This window comes from Gasterosteus aculeatus, chromosome 3, assembly GCF_964276395.1.
Source record: "Gasterosteus aculeatus chromosome 3, fGasAcu3.hap1.1, whole genome shotgun sequence".
Taxonomy (NCBI): Eukaryota; Metazoa; Chordata; class Actinopteri; order Perciformes; family Gasterosteidae; genus Gasterosteus; species Gasterosteus aculeatus.
The window spans coordinates 2,030,233-2,052,384 of record NC_135690.1 but is presented as its reverse complement, the minus strand read 5'-3'; the positions used below and the strand labels follow the sequence as shown (position 1 = coordinate 2,052,384).

The 22,152-nt window shown below is 43.3% G+C and overlaps 2 protein-coding genes across 4 annotated transcripts in view; one reads left to right on the top strand and one right to left on the bottom strand.

Annotated features, from left to right (window-relative positions):
• tnn (tenascin N) overlaps positions 1–13,779 on the top strand; it is a 28,678-nt gene extending 14,899 nt beyond the window's left edge. For all 3 annotated transcript variants that reach the window (XM_040172011.2, XM_040172012.2, XM_040172010.2), the window contains 10 exons: positions 3,907–4,170; positions 5,294–5,554; positions 5,802–6,065; positions 8,716–8,846; positions 9,482–9,620; positions 9,801–9,952; positions 10,258–10,354; positions 10,454–10,618; positions 11,041–11,204; positions 12,609–13,779. In XM_040172011.2, coding sequence (XP_040027945.2) covers positions 3,907–4,170; positions 5,294–5,554; positions 5,802–6,065; positions 8,716–8,846; positions 9,482–9,620; positions 9,801–9,952; positions 10,258–10,354; positions 10,454–10,618; positions 11,041–11,204; positions 12,609–12,746 — 1,775 coding nt within the window. In that variant the 3' untranslated portion in view covers positions 12,747–13,779. The remainder of the gene's footprint in view (positions 1–3,906; positions 4,171–5,293; positions 5,555–5,801; positions 6,066–8,715; positions 8,847–9,481; positions 9,621–9,800; positions 9,953–10,257; positions 10,355–10,453; positions 10,619–11,040; positions 11,205–12,608) is intronic.
• A 4,427-nt stretch (positions 13,780–18,206) lies between these two features.
• kiaa0040 (KIAA0040 ortholog) lies at positions 18,207–19,677 on the bottom strand. The gene has a single exon (XM_040171796.2). The coding sequence runs from the start codon at positions 19,523–19,525 to the stop codon at positions 19,193–19,195; it is 333 nt and encodes a 110-aa protein (XP_040027730.1). The 5' UTR covers positions 19,526–19,677; the 3' UTR covers positions 18,207–19,192.
• Positions 19,678–22,152: the final 2,475 nt, after the last annotated feature.

The window sequence follows — 22,152 nt, the reverse complement described above, 5'->3', positions numbered from 1 at the left end:
ACCGAAGAAGCAGCCAGGACGTCCAGATTCCACTTAGTTTTGAATTAGATGCAAACAACAAACAACAGTCGTTAGCTCTCCTCAAGCCACCAGTATTTCACCCATGGGCAGAACCTAGCAGGAAAAACATATGTGACATGCGGTAACGCTACAACCTGTCATCACCTCCCTCATGCTGGATAACAGCACATACAGCCGGCAGGATGATGTAAGACTGACATCTACAGCCCATTAAACTGGATCGGTGGTAATAGCTGTGTGTTGGGCCTGTTCACTAAGAGGAAACATGATATGAATGGTGTCATACGACTAGAAGATGCTCCCTGATGTCTGAGGTGAGAAGGTCCATGATGTCCTGAGGCCATCTGGTATTGTTGGATTACACCAGCGTGGCATTGAGTTTGACGCATTTGGTCTAACGTTTGGACGGGAGGAGGATTTATTTGGACGGTTTCTCTTTAAACAGCCGTTGATGTTATTTAGGTGCTTTGAAGTTTTTATTCCAGTTACTGAGGAATGGTCCACAACGGTATGACAGGTCACCAATTTTTCCTATTATTCTGCTCATTTGGCCATTGTTGTTTTTTTTACTTTCCTGCCTTTCATTTCCCTTCCTTTTCTTTCCTCGGCCCCCTCGCTGTCATCCACCGTTTGAGCTCACAGTTCTAAAGCAGTCTCCAGTTTGATGGCTCTTCATTTGTTAGGCCCCGGAGGCAGCCGGTGTAATGGTTTTTAGTCATCAGTGTAAGCCAGGTACAGTATTTTAAAGACTTAATATCATCCTCTGCAGCCAGTCAGGTACTCAAAGGTCTCTGTCGCTGCTAATCCCTCTGTGTGTGAGTGTGCCACCTACTCGTGCAGTAATTGCATGTGTGTGTGTGTGGAAATGTGCTAATCTACAGCAGACAGACAGCGGCTTGTCTCCACTCCACCAGCGACAATCCTTCATTTTAGGTGTTACATGTAAAGACTTAAAGGTGATTGAGGAGGATACGCCCCAGCTCTGCTCGCCAGGGAGGATGTGCCGGTTTCATGATGTCTGGCAGAGACCACACAAACCTATTATCTCACCAAACATGCTGTTTTCATTGGATAATATGGAATGAGAGATAAAAGGATCCGAACGAGGACATTTTTAAGAGAGCAACAGCAATAAAGAGCACCATAAGGTAAGAAATTAGGAGACGGGGAAATGAGCAGACATAATAAGAATAGACAATAGGATCATAATGTTTTTGTGTGGGTCGGACATTCTTTGGCCGTCTGCGTGGGCTGTTTCAAACTACGACCACAGTCAAATGGATCTGTCCCTCTGGAGCAGACGTTCCCCATCCACCGACCCGCCACGAGATTACGAGGCGTTAAAACAAAACCCACAGCGGCTGTACCGCTGATTCAGATTCAATAAAGTCACCGCCAAGGCCTGTTTAACCAAAGGCAGATGGACAGGGCTTTGGCGGAGGAGAGGGATGTTTAGTCTTCATGTTATCTGGTCACACTGGAGCCCCTCATGTGTCCCGGTGGGGGAACCCTCTCCATCACCTCCGTACAGTGGAAGACAGGGGATAAGGGAGAACGGACATTTTACAAAGATAATATTGATTATAGAGGATTGGTTAGAGACAGCACCATTGACCTGTTCATGTGTGAGGAGAGATGCTGTTTTCTGTTTGTTCGTGACGTGCAGGGTTTACCCTTAATCGCTGGACCCTTAGGGTGGGCTTACTTGGAAATATAATTGGGTCATTGGAAATATGACGCGCAGTAGTCGATTTGTTCCCTTGCTCTCCCCCTCTGGCTAGCTCAGAGGTGTTCAATTATTCAACAGCGTCCAGTAAGACAGAATATCTTTGTTCAAACTAAATAAAACCATAGTTGATTATGGTTTTATTGAACCCTCACCTGCATGGCACTGATGTCTGGTATTTGGAGGAGTATCTGCAATCTGTGCCGTATTCACGCTAACATACTTGTAACACAGCTCTTATTTGCATCCTAATTTCTGATGATTTAAAAGCATTGGTGCAGCAAAAAAATAGTTAAACTGAAACCTGCACGCCAGCTAGTACAGCGGACGGATCAGGGATTCATTTCATGCATTTCCTGTCAGCCAAATAGGGTTTTACTTTCGCTTTCACTCAGATTTGGCAAAACAGTCCATTCCACCCTAATGAATTAGGAGCTGCTTCAGGTACAAATAGATTGCTGGATAAACACGTAAAGACTTTGGTAACAAGAAGACTCCACAACAATACAATGAGTCACACCTGCTTCTTTCTAGCATCTAAACGACCGGCGCTTAGCGGCACCCATTTCCCCGTCGGCTCCACCCTGGGACTGCACGGGCCCCGCTGAACGGCGGAGCAGTAAATGATGAAAGACGGACTGTTACTGTGCGCCTCGTGGTCGATGCCCCTCGCTGAACATGCCAGCCGTAATGGATAAGTTGTTTTCCAAGCGGCCGAAGCCACAGCTCGGGTGCTGGAGCCCGGTAGCCGCCGTCGCTATGCAGCCAGTGGGGTAGAACGTCTGGAGAAACTCAATCCATCACACACTGTAATTTAGAGCAAATCCAAGGGACCCTTCAGAACGCAGTCGTGCTTGGAAAAAAAAAAGAAAAAGATGTAATAACACATCGAATATATCAGGCATTTCAGACAGCAGCTGGAATGCTTATGAAAGCTGGAGGAACTACAGGGGGCAACAAAATACGGAGAGGGCAACCTTTGAAGTTCAATAGAAGCTTTATTCAAATGGTTACAAACAAAATTTGAGCAGGAATTCAGTAGCAGATCGTACTTTGGAGCAGTCAGATGCTTTTACTTTCATTGTTCATTTGGGCTGTTTGAGCGATTTTGAAAGCATTAATTCATTAACTTTTTCATAATAACATAAAATAGTTTGCTGTTTTTGTGATCAGTGGGGAAGGGTGAGGCTCGGTTTGTGAAAACGTAAACACTCTTACAAGATTATGAATTGATTCGCAACATTCAGAAAAAAACGTATACTATATACTTTTTATCTAAAAGAAAAGAGCTTGCAGCTGACGGATAGTAAGTTAGTTAGATAGTAAGTTGTGGTGGACTTCCGTCTATGGTTTTAGACTGTTACGCAGTGCAGCCCCAAGAACAGACAAGAGACAAGAAGAGGAGACGGACAAAGAGGTGGTGTGGGAGGAGGCTGCCGCGTGGTTCCTTTCTTCTTCCGGGTTGCATCATCAATCCGTTTCCCGGATGCAGACTGCGCGCTGACACGAGGCTGACCTCCACCGAGCCGCTGCCCCGGGGGAACAACCCTAAATGATGACTTGCGTTTACATTTCCCTTCGCATCCTCTTACCGTGCGTCTGTGACTCTTTTTCTGTTCTTCCCATCCACACACATGCACCACCTACTGCTCCGCCCGCGTCTTCCAAATGACCCCTCAAGCCCATTGACATTTCAAACAGAGACCCTGGGTTGTGCTAAGCCTCTGTGTCCTCGTCCCACTGCAGCTCGTCCTGTGAAGCTCAGTGACGAGGACCAGACCATCGGTTGGGTTGTGATGTCCTTTTTAAGAGCCTCACAGAGCTTTTCTTTTCACACATTTGTTCATTCATCATCTGCGGTGTCCTTGAGATAGAAAAAGGGATGACAAGCTTGCACTTCACTATTAAAAAAGAAAAATAACAGCCTCTTTGCTCCACAGTAACAGAGCCTTCTGGCTGTATTGTTGTGACAGAAGCAAAAGAGGAAGTCAAGTGATGTTACCCACAAAGCTTTTCCCACAATTTCCAAATGACAGGGAGTATAACCCCAGAGTTTCTTTGGCAAATGTGAATTGACCGGAAGGATCAGCAAAGAACGAGACGTCCTTAAGCGTTTGTCAGCTCTTCACTTATTCCTTCTTCAACGTCTTCCTCTTCAGACATCGACGCTCCTGTCAACCTGATCCCCAAAAAAGTGACAGAGGACACCGCCACACTTTCATGGGATCGTGTCCAGGCCGAAATAGATGGCTACATGTTGAGCTACACCACTCCGGAGGGCTCCAGCGCCGAGATCCCAGTGGGGCGGGACAGCAGCTCGTACAAGCTGGTTGGCCTGAAGCCTGGAGTTCTCCACTTTGTAAACATCTGGGCCTTCAAGGGCCACAACGTCAGCGGGAAGAGTTCAACTACGGCTCACACAGGTAAACTTCGATGGGAACGCTGGTTCGTTAGAGGGCGTCAGCAAATGTGGTCTCCTGCGTGTGTCCACAATTAAAGCTTCAGCAGTAACGTTTGAAGTTTGAAGGGACTGGTGTCCGATGAATGCAGCAAAGATTCCACAAAGGTTAGATTTAAGTAATAATAATAACACTTTGTTTAAGCACAGTTGCAGATTTAAATACTTGAGATGTTTAGATACCATTTCTTCTTTCCCAAAACCATTTCTATTGTGCATTTTTTTAAACAAGAGTTCAAGTGTAAATTATTCCAATGCAGCAATAAATGGTTAAAAATAGGAACTATAAAAATATCTATATTCAATATTGAATACATCGGCCAAATGTTACCAATACTCAATTAAAGTTAAGCAGGTACTAGTTCCCTCTCCAATATATATTTATATTACTGAAAAACTCCTGCTTCAAACAGCTATATTTATTAAAGTTCCTCGCTGAATACTTTCATAGGATTACGCTTGAACACATCATCACAATGGCATAATTTACCCCAACCAATACCACATTTTCTGAATATAGCTTGAGAGATGGAAAACTCTTACCGAAAAATAATATTTAATCCCATTAGGCTGGGCACCTTATTTGAAGGCCTTTTAGTTTACCTTGAAGAGGTTTGAGAGGAGCCAATGTTGCCTCTTCAGCAAAGCCAAAAATGTGGTTTCCCCTGTGTTTTCCTGTCTCTTCCTCTCTGCTGTTTTGAAGGTTAGCAGCTGTTGCTGTCTACTTGCCTTACAAACTGGCATATATCCGAATTGCTTAGAGGCCTAAAAGTTTTAACAAACCTGTTAGCTCCAAAATACACCCGTACATCACTCAGCCGGATGGCGCTTGGATGCAAATGTGCGTAGTGGCTTGAAACTCACTTTGCTAGCTGGGGATCTTTGCACTTAAATTACCGATAACATGAGCAATATGGTGAAGCAGATGGACCAAGGAAAGAAAAGTGGGCTTTTCCTTACCTGCTTTTGGAGAATACAAACAATAGAGAGCAACATGTGAAAGACAACTTTGTCCTGTAGCCAAAGCGCTGACATTGAATCATGCAACAGCTTTTTTTTTCTTTACTAACCACGACTAACCCACACAGAGATGGACACTCCTAAGATCACGGCCCATGAAGAAACCGATTCCAGCTTCAGGGTGTCCTGGGATCACATCCTGGCAGAAATCGATAGCTACGTCCTTGCCTACAGCTCTTCTGAGGGCTCAAGCGAGGAAATCAAAGTTGGGTCCGACACTACTTCCTACATGCTGAGTGGCCTGAGGCCTGGTGTCCTCTACACTGTCTACCTTTGGGCCATCAAGGGGAGCAGAGCCAGCCGGAAGAGCTCAACCCAAGCGGAGACAGGTTTCAGATCTTAACACTTTCTGGTCAAATCCAAAGCCTTCATTATCTGACAAGCTTCAGCCAAAACGTGCGACGAAAAACATAACTTTCCCCAATGATTTACCCGACATCTGTTTTTTATGATAAAATCCATATCAGAAATAAATGAACCCACAAAACTTCAGTCAATCGTATGACCAGGTTATACATATATTGTTATTTGGTCTGCAGTTTGCATCACTAGTGTCTCAATATCTTCTATTTCTAGCACTGGATGCTCCCGCTAACCTCTCGGCCCGAGATGAATCAGAGTCCAGCTTCAGCGTGTCATGGGATCCAGCCCATGCTGAGATAGACGGCTACGTCCTGACCTACGGCTCCTCAGAGGGGTACAGTGGGGAGACACCAGTGGGGCCTGAAAAAACCTCCTACACGCTGACCAGCTTGAGGCCCGGAGCTTTCTACACTGTCCACATCTGGGCCGTTAAAGGAAACAAAGCCAGCAAGAAGATCTCGACACAAGCGCAGACAGGTTTCTACCATTTTCCGCTAAACTCCAAACATTTTTAGCCACCCCTCATTTGAAATCCTAATACGTCATACCTTTTACAGTTAGTCCCGTTTCTTGTAAAGGAAAAAGCGCCACTCACACGGTGGACTTATCAGCACTTTTGATTTTAGAAGTTTCTTCGAATCTCCATATCTGTCAAATCTTCACCCATATGGCAAACTTCTCCATGTGCTTGTCACGGAGGTCAAAGCCGCCCAGACATCCATTTTCCCCAATAACGCTCCAGCTCAGAGGTGTAATCCCTCGGCTTGCCCTGCATCGACCCTGCCCTCTCCCCTCAGCCACTCATGCACGGAGCATAAGAAGGCGCTCGGGGCAAATTCTTTCCAGGAGACCATAACGAGTCGCTGCTGCTCTGGAGGAGACTCTTCCCTCTGTTGTGCAGACATTTAGCCCACATGTTTGGGAAGAGCTCATCTCGGCCTCCTTTATCCGATTATAGGATCATTTTAGTTGAACGTGCTGTACAACCCAACGTTGTTGACCCACAGATGAAGGATGTGTGGAAGAAGTTGGCTTGTCCGTCTCCTCCCTGGGGGATGCAGGTTCGCCAGGTTCTCTCCTCCAGAGAAAAGCAGGATAGATTTAACATCATGCTCTTCCTCTCGCTCAGTACTCCCACTGTGCTCAGTGCACAACATCTGCCAAACAGGTATTGCCCCCGACTCGGTTCTTCCCTTAACGGAGGCTGTCTTGGCCTTGAAGTTGTCTTCAAGGGGCAGAAGCTTAGCTACAGTTCTGATGAGAGATCGAGCACAGAGGCCTCTGGGATCCCACCACGGTTACCACAAGCGTACCGCATGTCTGCATCTCGGCAGTGAGTTCAGACCAAGTTATTGGGAAGATTTGAACAAATATTGCATCTGATACTTAAAATCAGCAGAGAGATCTGAATAAAGGTTCACAGTTTAATACACTACGGTGTTATAAAGCACTCTTGAAATGGAAATTTGTCATTTTAAACAGTCCCCTAAATCTATTATATTATATTTAGTTCTGGATTGAGTGTCCAGAAGCACCACCACTGTGTCGTATTTTGTATTATTAGTTAATACAGAAGCAGTAACGGGAGTTATGTGAAGATGGGGGAAAAGTGTATCATTTTAGAATAAGAGGAAATGAACTATTGTGGTTTCACTCCTCTAGAGCTAATAAGAAATCTCTTGATTTGAATTAATGCTGAATTAGTTTTCAGATTTTCTGCAGTTGTAGGTATATTGTAAGTATTTCATTTTGTATGAATGGAGAAAACTGCAGTCAGGAAACACACGCATGCTGTATTGTCGGGACAGACAGTTACTTGTAGCGCATCGTGTGTGAGACCTGTCGGAATTTTTAGAAAACCAGTAACTTCTGCCTTTTAATACTACATCAATGAAGTCAACACAACTGCTGATTAAAACTCATTTAACTTTAGTAATCATTTGATGATAATAGGACTTTTGATTAACCGAAATCCTTTAATTATTTCGCCTTCTGACCTGTGATTTATTCAACTGTCCGAGTCAAAATCAGTTTGATCTAAATGAAGGAAATGCATCCCGCAGACCTTGCCTGGCCAGTGAGTCTGTCCGGTGACTTTGTACAGCAGCGGCAGCACCTGGTGAACAGGTTAAAAGGGGGGCTTCTTTGTGTGAGCCAGATGATGTGTAAAATCACCTGGGAGCTCGAAGTGAAAGCTGGATCCTTTTCAATTAGGCAGAAAATGGTGGTGTTTTGTATTATAAACTTGTCGTAGCTCATTAGAAACCGCCTTTGGCTACGGACCAACGCTGCTGGGTTCAGATAGGAAAGACCATTGTGTCGGACACTGTCATCTGGGACAAATAAAACCCTGTGTTATTACATTTGGGACTTTATTGGACCTGGTAACAAGCACCATTAATGTGCCTGTTAAAACAAACAGACACCAGTGTGGTTCACAGGCCGTTTGAGCATTCCTGTTCCCACTGTTGATACTACAAAATTCAGGACTTTTCCCCCATTACAATTAATTACTAGAAAAACCGTCTTGGTAAAAATGAGAATGCGATGAATCCTGCTGGATCTTAGATGATGCATACGTGTTTTGACTTGATGATTGCTTGAGCAGATTTTGTACGTCGTGGTGACATGCGCTTCCTCTGATCCGTGCACTGCTGGGGGGGTTAAAGGTCCCACTGTTGCGGCGGGCCTCTTTGTGTCAGACAGATGTGCGTTTCTGTTCAGACCTCCAAAGCAAAGCAGATGAGTGACTGCCAGCTGATCTGCACACTTTGCAGGTGGCTGGTAGCCAGCTCCGGTGTGGTGCTTCAAGTGGAGAGATGCTGAGAAGCAAAGCGTTGGATACGTTAATGTTCCACTTATCTTTGAGGGCGAGAAAAGGAATAAGCAACTGCAATGGTATGTGTGATTTAGGAAACGGACACACCTTTAAGTGTGTGTCATATGCTTTTGTTTTTTAAGCAAGAAATTATTCTGAAAATGATTCAAAGTTCTTTAAGCGACTATTTTCATAAAAAATGTACCATTGTCTCCAGTTGTATTAAAGAAACCTGAGTTGTAAAGATGTCTAAATGAGCATATTCTCCGTGTTCCAGTGCTGTCATCCACTCTGATTTACACTCAACAGACATTGATTCTCCAAAGAACCTGAAGGCAACAGATGTGACGCTTGAGTCTGCTTTTTTGACCTGGGTTCCTCCTCTTGCGGACATCGACGGCTATATTCTTACCTACAGAGATGAGGATGGAAACATGGAGGTACTTAGACATCCAAAATAAAATCTATTCATGTGTGTGACAACCAAGGTCTTTTTCCCATTATTATAGATGACAAATATCCAAACCTATCGCATTTAATTAGATTAGATTAGATTCAACTTTATTGTCATTGCACAGGGTACAAGTACTGAGGCAACGAAATGCAGTTTAACATTCAACCAGAAGTGCAAAATCGCAAAAAGTGCAGAGGATGTGCATATGTAAAGTGTAATAAGTGAATAAATAGATATGTACAGTAAGAAATAGTTTTGCAATAATTTCAAAGAAAGCTCCATCATGAACAACTGAATTTGACTTTTATTTTTTATTCTGTTTCGGGGTGAGAATAAGATTGCAGTTACGTTTAGCACCCTGTGGCCATCGGGGATCTGTCTTTGTCTCTTGAAGCATCGAAATGTCATTTGAAAAACGTTTTCTTTGCTGCTTGAAATGAATGAAAAGCAGAGGTGTTCTGTTAAATGCTGACCCCTGGTGGTCGAGATGAAAATGAAGCTACTTCTGTGCGACTGATCTCTTTAAGGATGTTATTCTAAGGAGTCAGGAGCCCACACAAAGCTTGTCTCTAATTGAAACTCAAAACCATGTCATCGCTACTTTATTATTTCATTTTTCAGATGGTTAAAAAGCAGCTTGGTGCCCACGAGAGCAGTTATGCGTTTTCGGGCTTGGAGATGTCGAAGAGATACGTCGCTACCATCGTTGCCTACAAGGGAAACAAGAGGAGCAAGGTGGTGGAGACCACCTTCAGAACAGGTCCGTGCACCACTGTGAACTGAGTGACCACAGACGTCTCTGCCTGATGCTCTTTGCTCAGATTTCCTTTCTTTTTCATGGTTCCATGATGTCAGTTTAAGTGACAGCTCATTCTGCGCTGTAACATCACATCATGACTATCAAACAAATGTCCATAATGCAGTTACACCTCTTCCCTAGTTGGCATCCTGTACCCTTTCCCCATGGACTGCACTCAGATCATGAAGAACGGCAATAAGAAGAGCGGCATTTACACCGTTTATATTAACAATGACGACTCCAAACCCATCGAAGCTTATTGTGACATGGAGACGGATGGAGGCGGCTGGCTGGTATGAATCACGGATGACACTGCGCATATCTTGTTTATGGAATAAGCCTGTTTTTGTAATATGATTGTGTTTACGGTCATTTCTAGTATGCTGCAGTAAGAATTTATAGCAGTTAATTTAAAAATATAAATAAGTTGTACAGTGTCTTTTGACCATTCTTTTTAAATCCCCTATGTCCCCCAGCTAGACAATCCAGTTAATGACAGTAGTTGACACTTGAATCGTGTTGGTGAAGATGGAAACCACAGATAAAAAAAATATGTGTCAAACAGCCATCATTAAACATGCTGTCCTTGCGGCTTTAGGTGCTCCAACGACGTCATTCTGGCAAACTGGACTTTATGAAGCGCTGGAGACAGTACATAGCAGGGTTTGGCAACATGACAGATGAGTTCTGGATCGGTGAGCACTGATTCTCTGCGGACTTTGACACACGCACACATGGACAGTAATGCACTGTTTCTTCTTGCTTTCACGCTCTCTGTCTGGCTGCTCCCTCAGGTCTGGATAAGATATATAAGCTCACCAACACTTCCACTCAGTACGAGCTGAGGTTTGACCTGGGCCTCGGTGCCGAGAGAGCCTACGCCGTGTACGACAGCTTCAAGATTGCCCCGGTCAAGCAGAATTTCAGAATCACTATCGGCACGTACAGCGGAACAGCGGGTGAGAATATTTTCCAAACTGCTACAAATGCGTAGTCTACAAATGTATATACTCTCTGACACGTCAAATCAAAGCGACGATAGCGGGTGAAATAATGCAAATGACTCAGTGGGGTTTCAAGCGGCAGGGACATCGTCCATTAGCATGAGTTCTTAAAAAGCTAATAGAAAAGCAGTAGGTGGAGTTTTTGCTGGAGATTTGAAGAGAAAGAAGAAGCCAGGTTTTTAGTGGGCTTTGAAGACGGACGCACAGCAAGTGGGACGTCGGGTACAAACATTACACGGTGTTCTCAGACAACGTACGGCGTGTTGCTCTATTTCTGGCTTTTTTGAATTGCTTCCCTCAGTGAGCGCTTGGAAGAAGAAAACTGTAGAGTTTCTAACATGTGAAGTTAGTGTTGATCGCGGTGATTCTGATCGCAGGCGATGCGATGACCTACCACCAAGACCAGGCCTGGACTACTGTCGATAAAGACAACGACGTCACCATGAGTAACTGCGCCCTGAACCACCACGGCGCCTGGTGGTACAAGAACTGTCACCTCGCCAACATCAACGGAAAGTGGGGCGACACCAGGCACAGCGTGGTGAGTGTCAGCCGACATCCTGCCAAATGGTCGATGTGGATCCTCCAACGTGGGTTCAAAAAGAGTATTAAGAAGATCAGAAAGTTAATGATACAAAAAAAGGATTGCTGGCAGAGTGGTTTTCCCAGAACTCACAGGTGTTTGTGGTGACATGCACAAAATTAACTTTAAGTGAATTAAATAATAATGTCAGCGGTAATACTCCAAACACAGAGGCCCTGGTTTCACATCAAGGACACATGTTCAGACGGTGGATTCAACACAGTTAAAAGAAGACTAACACTCACACCTCAAAGGGCATCAAAACTCAAACCTTTAAACACGATTCATCCTGATGAAATAGTATTGAGAAAGTCATGAATAAGTAAACTCTCTACACGCACTCACTCCAGGGCTTAAAGAGGAACTGGCCGTGTTCTGTGTGAGATACTTACACTAACTTATAAAGATTATGCTGTCGACTGTCAAACATCTTCCCTCCATCTTTGCCGGCGAATGATATCATTCTTCAATCTGCCAAATTTGAAACTGCTTCATTAAGTCAAGCAATTCTGTGGACTTTTGTCAGTGAATAAGTACATCTCATAACGGATATGTTCTCTCTGAGTCCCTCTCAGCTGAAAATGTCAATGTGGAAAATCCCATTTTAATTGAGTGTTCTGGATTAATTCAGCAGTCGTTGGATTTTCGCTGTTTTCTTCACTTTATTTTTTGTCGTTGGGCTAAAACGCAGTTAGTTGTAAGACTGCCCTTCACAACAAGCTGCTTCTCCCGTCCTCAATGTTCTAGTGCATAAGTGATGCACAACAAAAAACAACCAACCGTCATGTTATTTAGGCTTCTTTTAACACACGCTGCTAAAAGACCCCCAAAAAGAAGCCTGCGAACTGGTCAGCAATCAAAGAAAACCCACTCTAATAAGTTTTTTACTTTTTTTTTGTTGAATTGTCGAGATGAGGCAGAAATGGCCTCAATCCATCAGCACTGAAAAGAAAACCCATTTCTCACAGCAGCTATGAAGCGCAAGTGTTTTTGCCAGGCTGATAGGGTAACAGCAACAGTTATTATGTCTGAGGGAGTCTGATACTGAAGAAAATGCCAGGAGATTCCTTTGCTCTTCGTCGCAATTTCTTCCATAATATTGCCGCTGCAGATGTCTGCCGCAATGTTTGTCGGCAGAATGCAATAACACTCAAAACAAGTTTGTGCTAACATGAAATGAAGCCGCAGGCTGGGGTTTATTAGGCTTTGTCATCCTGTCATTGCCGCCGGCCTTTCTTTTCTTTGAATCCGTCTCGCATCTCTTTTCTTGTCTCCCTCATTTGCCCACATCCCCCCCCCCTCTAACCATCCGTTGGGTTTCTCTCTCTTTCTCTCTCGCCTAATCGGCTTTCCTGCCGTCAGGGAGTGAATTGGAAACCGTGGAAGGGCCACCTGGTGTCCCTGGACTTCACCGAGATGAAGATCCGAGCCGTGGGAGCCCGGTCCGGCAGGAGGAGCCGATCGCTGGCGGACAGAAAGAAGAGCAGGGCCGCGAAATGAGAGAGCGCCTCCCACTTCGACCCCACCAGTCGTCACCACTCCCGCTCACCTGCCATCGGCGGCCTTCGTGTTCCCTCAAGTCTTGGACAATGTGTACACTTGTTTTGGTGGGGGAGAGACAGAATAGCAGATATACAATAGTAACTTATTATCTGTTGGTAAACAGTGAGATTAATCAGAAACTCCTTGTGGTTCCGGCGAAGCGGCAAATAGAAAAAATGCCTTTGAGTTATCTTGAAGTGGAGTTTAGCCTTATCAGTTATAATGCAATAATTATTCTTAAATACTTCTGTTTCACTGATTCCAATAGTAACACGCTTTATAAATCAATAGATTCACTTCGATTTGTGTGCATGGAATGAAAGTTTTCCTCCCTTACTTCCTTTTCACACCTCAGGGCAGAGCCTAGGGTCTTTTTTTAATTATATTTGTTACTTTATTTTCAGGTCAAGTGTGAGGACTTAGTTTGTTACGGCCCTGAGTTTATTGACTACGAAGCTGGCTCCCTGCGTCACATTCGGTCGCCGCTGTCACATCACATTAGTTTGCGCGGGACGAGCCAGAGAATAATAACGGACGTCTGTCTGAATGACCATGTTGCTCCTGCTTTACATTTATAAGATATTGACAACAGATATCAATCAATGTGACGTGGCTGCATCAAGCGCCAACAAGGATCAAGTGCGTTTGCGCTTAATGAACAAACCCTCGTTTTCAATTTGGAAAGCAGACGATTGTTATTAATTCTGCGTTGACTTTGACTTTATGACGTCATGACATTTTTATACATTTATTAAAAACTGTTGTTTTATGAGACAAGGATGGAGCACATCAATCAAACCGCTGCTTCGATTTTGCATTCAATAAAATGTCTTCATAAACCTTCGTGGCTCATGGGAAACTAAGGAATATAAAAACCTATACATGAAATTATTTTGTTTTACTAATTATATAGTTACGTTATAGCTGCCCATTTATATTTGTACCACACATTCACGCAAAGGCTAAATAAATAAAGGTTTTGTTACATGGACATATTGTGATTCTTTATAGCACTAAGGGATACAGATTGAGCAAATAGAAGTGAGAAGCATTTCTTTTTGCAGAAGTGGCAGATGAACTACTGCCATGTGACAGGGTTTATATAAACTACTACTGTATCACTGTACTTATCCATCTTGAGATAACACAAGTATTCTACAGACATGCTGGCTGCTATTTTTATCTTGATAGTGGCAAAAAGAGATGAGGAATGTGCAGTTATTTGAGGTATTGTGGGGGAAAAGCACACCAACATTTCATTGCAATCCATCCAATAGTCGAGGGGACATTTGAAAAAAAGAAGTCCACTACCTGGTAATACTAGAGGAAGAAGAAGGAAGAAGAAAACCGGTCATCAAAATCATTGGTATTGAATGAATGTTGACAAAAGGAGCATTTAAGTTAATGACGAACATTATGACACCACCATGAGGTTAATTTGTGTTACTTGCATCACTCGCTAGACAAAATCAACTCAGTTTCTTCTTTCTGTTATTTTTTATAACATCGTGGTGTTCATCCTCACATGGAATCTGCTCTGTGAGAATTTACATTATTAATGATTTATGAATCATGGAAAGTAAATAAGGTTTTAACCACAACGCAACGCTTTCATCATATTGAATTGAGCAGCTGTACTTTCATGGGCTGAGAACTGTCCGCCGTCTGGTCTCAACAACAGTTTCTCAAATCTGTGCACTTGGTCAGCTCACTGGCTGCAGGAGAAGCATTTTTACACAGCGGCTTAAAAAAAGTCTCATATTCACAACACATTGCACAATTCAAACACACACAAAATATATAAGTTATAAGATGTGATCTATTCAAACAAACACTGCAGTAATTCAAAGGCCAGAGGAAGAAGTAAATGTTTCTGAGGGTTTATTTGTCTAAATTAAATGGCAGTGTGAAAAGGGCTCGGCTGAAAACTTGGCAACAATTATTTTATTATTATTTGAAATGAAACGTCTTACAAAAAGCTCATTGATGCAAAAGGCCTTTTCAGCCACGGTGATTGCAAACTACCATATAAGGAGATTGGTTCCTGCCATTGCTCTGCGAGGTTTGCTTGGCGGCAGCATAAACAGAGAAGAAGAAAGAGCCTCTTTCTTTCCTTCCCCGTCTACTCAGGACTCAGCACAGCGTCTGCTCGCCGACACCCGTTTGTCTGCCCGTGTGACTTCAGTAAGACCTACACCTTGGGTCCAGTGGGAGGGCTTTTTCCATACGAGAACTTGGTGATGTTGAAACAAGGGAGTGTTTGTTGTAAGGTGGGAGGAGGGGGGGTGAGGGGTGAGGGGTGAGCTGTCAATGGAAAGACAGAAGCACGGACCAGATAGACGAGACGCACAGAGGGAGAGAGGAGATTTTGAGGCCCTGTTTTTCAAAAAGCAAATGACAACACAACAAATAAAGAGACGCCAAAGGCTACTTTATAGTGAGATTCTTTTTAACCTGGATTTCTTTTCATTATGGCAGAAAATAAGCGACTAAACACAGCGCAACAATAAGTCTCACTAGCCATTCCGGTTATTCATGTAGCTTCTCGTTGCAGCCACATTTTACATTGTAGGCAGTGTTCGGAGTAACTCCACTACTTTTAGCGGTAACGAGCATTTAACGAAGTATTTTTTAAAAATAAATTATCGCTCATGACAATAGAGCGCAGGATGCTGCATGTTGCGGCTTTATGCTACATGTATGATCACTGTCACAGTCGTATCCTATACGTGGGTTATCTAAATCGATACAAATGCACGGAGACGAGGACGCAGTACAAGTTAGGTCATTTACTGGCGCGCAAATCACACAACCGGCAGGCATGAACAGTCAATCACAGAACTCCGTCGTAGTGACAGTCAAACACAATCGAGCACTGAGTGCTCGATCCAATGTGCCACACTGCTGGCGCCGCTCCACGCAAACAACCAGGGCTCCATTTTACAGGCAAATGCCTCAAACTGTTATTTTGTATTAAGTTAAGTATTAAAAAGGACTTTTGTACTATTGCTTGATTTTCAGGCCTGTTGATTACAATAAATAGGTCTAAAAAATATGTTTGTTGTGTTTGACTGTTCAGTACTATTTATATTCATTACATTTAAAAAGCAGACAAAAAAATTACTTAAAAGTTACTTTCCAGAGTAACTAATTACTTTTGATACACGGTAACTGGTAAGTAATTCAATTACCTTTAAAAGAAGTAACTAGTAACTGTAACTGAATACTCATTTTCAGTAACTTGCCCAACACTGATTGTAGGTGAAAAAAACGGTAAAAGCTCTGAAGCTTTTGTTGATCAGAAACCTTGAATCTAAACAAAAACTAGACTAAACAAAAAGACGCATGACTCTGCGAGGAGGGAACTGGAAGAACTGGTGAACACTCCATTTCCCCCAACGGCCACTGACAGTGAAATCAAGTCATTAAAAAGACTTTCGTTGCTTCATTCTCCATTGCTTTACCAATATACGCACACTGTTATTTCAGTACAATGTTCTAATAGCCCAGTCTTTTCCTCCCTGCGTAGAACATCTTCACGCAGCCTTAGAAGACACGTTTTAGGTTTGGGATTGTGTCGGAGGGAGAATTTGTGCGTAGCGTTGTGGCTTTTTACTTAAATTATTCTCTCACAGCAAATTGATCGACGGCCGGCGGAGCGTCGTGGTTTAAGCGACATGCGACATCTTCTCATGCTCAGTCACAGATGTGCCAACGGGGGTACCAGCAGATGTCATCTGGGTTGAGTACTCGACCATATTGGGGAACCACTTAACCGAAGGTGTTAAATACGCTGGCAACACACTGATTGTTGTGTTGAGCCCGTCACACCTAATTGGCGAAGCACATCAGTGATGAAGAACGATTTGTCAGGGAGTTGGATACAACAGAGAAACGATGGCAGGTCGGGAAATATTGTTTTCATACTGCAGGTATTAAAGAAAGTAACTAACGTGCTGTTAAGCTATACTTACACAAATATGCCTCGCAGGTCGAGAGTGAGGAGCCATGAGATGCATCACATCTGAGCATAAGTGCTCCTCAAGCCAAACTGATTACTTGCTTCAAAGGTTCCTCCGCTAAGGCCATCGGAGATATGATTAAAACGACATGTTTGTGGAGATCACCAGAGGCAGAAGTGCATTAATTAATTGCATTGCCTCTGCAGCTTTCGGTTTTGTTTATTTCCACGGTTTATAACATAAGAAATCTTACTCCCTAGCTTTTATCTTCTCATTTCCATAATTTGCTGTAGTAAAAGTGGCGTAAAAGGGACTATTTTAGGCAGATGTCATGCTGTATGTGGATGTGCTACAAAGAAATACAGCTCTTTGTTGTTGCTGCCCCCTTTGTCCCCTTCAAATTTAGACAGTCGATCACATTTTAGTGTTAAAAGTCGGCAAAAATGACCAAGAGCTTTGTTCCTGTATGCTCAAAATTAATTGTGCTGTATTGGGTGGAAACAGCATTTTTGTGAGCACGTTATGTTGTGTCTTAGCAGCCAACCATGAATGAACAGACCTGTGTAATACAGTACATGACATGTTCACACACAAAGATAATTACTCTGTCAAAACTAAAAAAACTCACCGACCAGAAACAGAAAGATGAGATTCCACAAAAATAAAAAAATGACTGAATTTATCTCCCTGTCATTTTCCCAATCGTACCTGTCCTCTATCCGTAGCTTCTTTGTATCGTTAACTCTAAGACGGCCTGTCACGGTCTGTAGCAATGAATAGAATCTCCATAAACAAAATGTGAACCACAGTGACGCGATCAGTCGACCTCTGATGTCTATGATGTCATTTCTCCAGACTGCAGCTTACCAGGGCTTTTATTTTGCAGGGCAAGCTTTCCAATCAATCTCAACAAATACTGTTTCACTCTCTGAACATCAAGCGCGAGGGGGAGGGAGAGGGAGAGGGGGGGAGAGCAACTCCCTTTTCCACACGGGGATGTTTGTGTCTGAGCTGTAATGAAATGAGTTGGCGCCGGTTTTCCCAGCAGCGCCTTGAGAGCAAGAACATCAACTTAGTGTCAGTGTGCGCTATTGCCTGAACACGATGATGCTGCTGAGACGCTGCTGCTTAATTGGGCTTTGAGATGTCATACACTTCAAAAAGAATATCACCCATCAGGCGAAATTCACTTGAAGCCCAAATTATTTCAGGAATTTCTCGTTCCTTAATTCAAATATGTGTTGTGTAATGTCAGAAATAGCTATTATTTTGGCAGTAGATTTTTTTTAGGTATATTCACATATTTTAACAGTTTGAATTTTTCAAATTCATCTAATTAGATGCAGCTAAATGTACAGACATGATTGATCTAAACACATCTGGGCCAGTGCTGTTCAAACATTTAAGAATTAAAAAATCTTTAGGGACAATTTCAGAAATAAAGTCATGTGGTCACGTGCTCCATGATATGATATACAGTATATATAGTTTAATCCTAAATAAATCTACCAACAATTTACATGTGAAATTAACAACTCAACAAAAATATATATTTACATACAGTGATGAAATAATAGGAAATGTCCATCAGAACATTTAGGATCACACTGAAAAAGCATGCGTTTTTTTGCTTTCACTATTGTTTAATGGTAATGTTAATAGCAAATTGTTGTATTATGTATAATCCTTACATAGTAAGAGCCCCTAAAACATTATGGCCTATGGTTGTTGTCTCAGTGCATTAAATATCTGCCAATTTGAGTTTTACTTTTGTGTTTTTCTTGTTACACTGTGTCTTGTGCATTTAAAGCGTGTTTGACCTGAATCCTGTGACATTTAAAAAAAACAGTAAAACTTTCTCTCATATGGCTTAAACTCCATCATATCACGTATGAATTTAGGAAGGTTGAAAAAAAATCAGTCTCTTCAAAACTTGTTCAGCATCATTAGCTTTTTAGAGGAGAGACTCTTGGATGGGAAAGCAGGCAGTATTACAGCCCTCTGAACGCCGGGCTCACCTTAAATAGTCTCTCTCTCTCTCAAGTACAGACACAGTGAATTTCACATGGGAGCACTAAGAACAAATGGCCTCTCAATAACACTGTACTTCTCCCTCACACACACTCTTTGTCTCTAACCTACTCACACACACACACACACACTCTCGCAGGTACGTCTATGCCTCCGCATATTTCTTCTTTTATGTACCAGACACTTAAAAGCAAAAACAAAACGTTGTAAACATTCTCCAGCATTATGAACACACCATGACAACAATCTGTACACTGCTTCCACATTTCAGCTAAAAATGTGAGGTCCTTCGGTTGGTTTTAACAATGTCCTTTGAGTCCAGGCTACATTGAGCTTCAAACGTCGGCGATGCTCCATCACTGCACCACTGCGCCAACCGGGACCAGAAATAGTACGAAAAAAAGGGAATTCCTACACCAATGGCAGGGCGACCATGTCAGGGGTCATCGGCCCATTCTTGACAGAGATCCACAAATCCTCGGCAGAATTCTTTCTCTTCTTCGTTTCTGACCGCGTGGTTGCCATGGCGCCTTTGCAGCAGCAGCAGCAGCAGCAGCAGCTGTTGGCTTGGCGACAGCAGCAGCAGTGGCAGCACACCACCAAAGTAGTGAGGAGGACGAGTAGGGGAAGAGTTAAGAGGAGCACAAGGCAGACGGTGTTGTACACCCCCTGGTTGTGTTTTTCTGTCGCAAAGCCCCAAAGTAGTTGGAAGAAATCCTGGATGCTGTCCGTTCCCCCACCCATGGCTTTGCGATATGGAGCGCCGACTCCTTTTAATTGAAGTGAAAGTAAGTCCTTTACACGGCTGTGAAGTCTGCAATTCAGTAAATGTGCCGACTCGACAGCAGGATATACATCTGCTAATTAAGATTCTGCCTTCAGATCTCAACTTATGAATAATGACGTTTTATTCTCGACAAAACCTCACCGACCCAAGATCTGTCACTGCAGATATTTCTGGCGACGTGAGGTTGAACTTTCGCGTGCTTCTCTTTTCCTCTTCGAGCGATCAGAGTCTGTGGCGCTGTGTGATGAGGCCGGCGTGTGCACCCAGGCTTGTGTTGTTTATGTTAAATGGAAACACTGGAAGCACGCGGGGTGACTTCACGTGAGCCTCCCTGCTTGCTGCTTACAAAGCCAACGCATTATTCAAACAAATACCGAGCGATTCATTCGTTACGACAGGATTTTCTTTGAAATCGTCCAGTCGTGGTGGTCTTGATGCTGGGTGAAAAAGACAAAATCCTCAAAGTTTTGGGAATAACTTTGACAGTTTTCTTTCTCTTTGTCTTCTGGAGTCTTTCTCTTGTCTTCTCGCCCTTTTGCTTTTTGCTTAATTTAGCAGAGACGTGGTTGAATAATGCGTCCGTCTGTGGAAGAAAAGAAAGAGAAACGTAAACAAGGACAAAGATGTGGTTTCCAGAAGCAGCTCCGCCTCCGTCTCCCTTTCTTCTCCCTGTGGTTGTGTCCCCGACCTTAAATGTCTCCCCTCCTGCTCTCCCCATCATATCAGCGTCAGCTTCAGCTTTTCGTCTTTCCCTTCATTAATACTGCAGAAGAGGACTTCAGCACAGAGGGCAGATCGCTCTTAAAATCCCACAGAGAAAGACAGAGGGCAAAAGGAAGGAGGAGGAGGTAGATTGTGTCTGAGGGAGGACAGGACGAGCGGTAACCAATCTTTCTTAGAGTCCCGCTGAGACGGAGAGCGTCGGTGAAACTAAGAGAAGGGAGAGAGGTTTGATGCGGAGGGACCTGCTGCTGGAGATTCATCTGAATAGACCCAACTAATGGCTCCCATTGGAGGAGGTCTGGCCCACACCTTCATGAATGTAACATTTTCTTTCTGGCCTCGGATTAAGTCTCCTCCTAATAGCTCTCCTGGAGGACGAACCACGGGGCAGCGCTTCAAGTGGTGGAGCAGTCTCAGAAAGAAATACGCTTCTCTTTTCTCTCTAAAACCGTCCCGCTGTCTGAGGCCTTCAGGCAACGTATTTCTTTAAACAGTTAGAGAACTTTTTTTAGTTTTTTTCAAACGATTTCAGACGCCACTTGACGGAAGTACGTCGGATTCCCTGCAGCCATCGGCCGCTGAGCTTCTTTGTATTCTAGATGCAGAAGGGAGGAAAGATTTTCATCTCACATTTGGCCGCTTCCCCGGCAGAGAAAAAGAGAAAGAGCGAGAGATGCACCTGCACGTTGATCGATTTGGCGTGACGGTCGCCGTGCGATGCGTCTCATGTGTTCAATTGCTTCACCCGCACACTTCCTGTTAACTTCCCTCCTGTTCATTTGCTCAACAGGAAGCCGAGTTCTCACAGCTCGGTGGACAAGAGTCCAGCGAGACAAATGTCACAGATAAATCTCCTATTTTGAAGCTGCACTTGCTGCAATGTGTATGTCAGTTTTCTTCGAACCCATTTTGTTTGCTGCCTTTTACATGCAAAGCAACCCTGAGAGGTCATAAGATGAAGAAGACGATCAGAAAGCGGATAATCATGTTTTCCTACACACTCACTGTATACTGATATGTATTGTTTTACATCTAGTACGCAAGTAACCAACATACTTGTGGTTTCATATGAACAGGAAATGACGCCGAACCTGCAACTTCAAAATTGCAAAGTGGTTGAATGTTTTACTGGAGCTTTGCAGATAAGCATCTCCTCCATGCGAGAAGTAGTCTACGTGGACTTACTCGTTACTCGTTGACTCTTCTCAGAAAATCGGCAGAAACGTGTGATGAGTGACCCAAGTAAACAAATTAGCTAGTAAAAGAAAGTTTCGAAAAATGCAAATAATCACCGGTATCCCCGTATTCCACAAGAAGTCAATACCTTTTCTCCCACGGATGAGTCGCGGAGGTCAACGTGTCTATAAACTCCACTGAGGTCTCGGCCACGTCGATACACGTTGTCGTGATTTTGCGGGGATGAGCAGAAGAACCGTTGACGGAAGCTGCGAGGTGTGATGCAGCAATAGAAAAGGTGACTAACGAGGCGTCAGAGGTGAGGCCATTGTGTGGAATCCACCGGTCTCCATGTGGTGCGATAAATACAGCCAAGGGCAGGTTTGAAGATTGTTCTGGGGTTCGTTTAAAACGATCTTACGTCTAATGTTATAATATTATTATTAGCTGAAATACAAAGAAAGCAAAAAGAATAAAAAGAATAATTAATAAATATAAATAAATAATTAATGATAAATAAAAATGTTTAATGGAATAAAATAAAATATTTGGCTGCTCAGGCAGTTTAACACTGACGTGTTCAAACTTCAAACTGACCTCATGTATTACATCTCTTTCTCGGCAGGCTATTTTTAGTAGTGTGAGAAGAACAGAGGGTTTCTACAATAAACATGCAGTTGTGAGC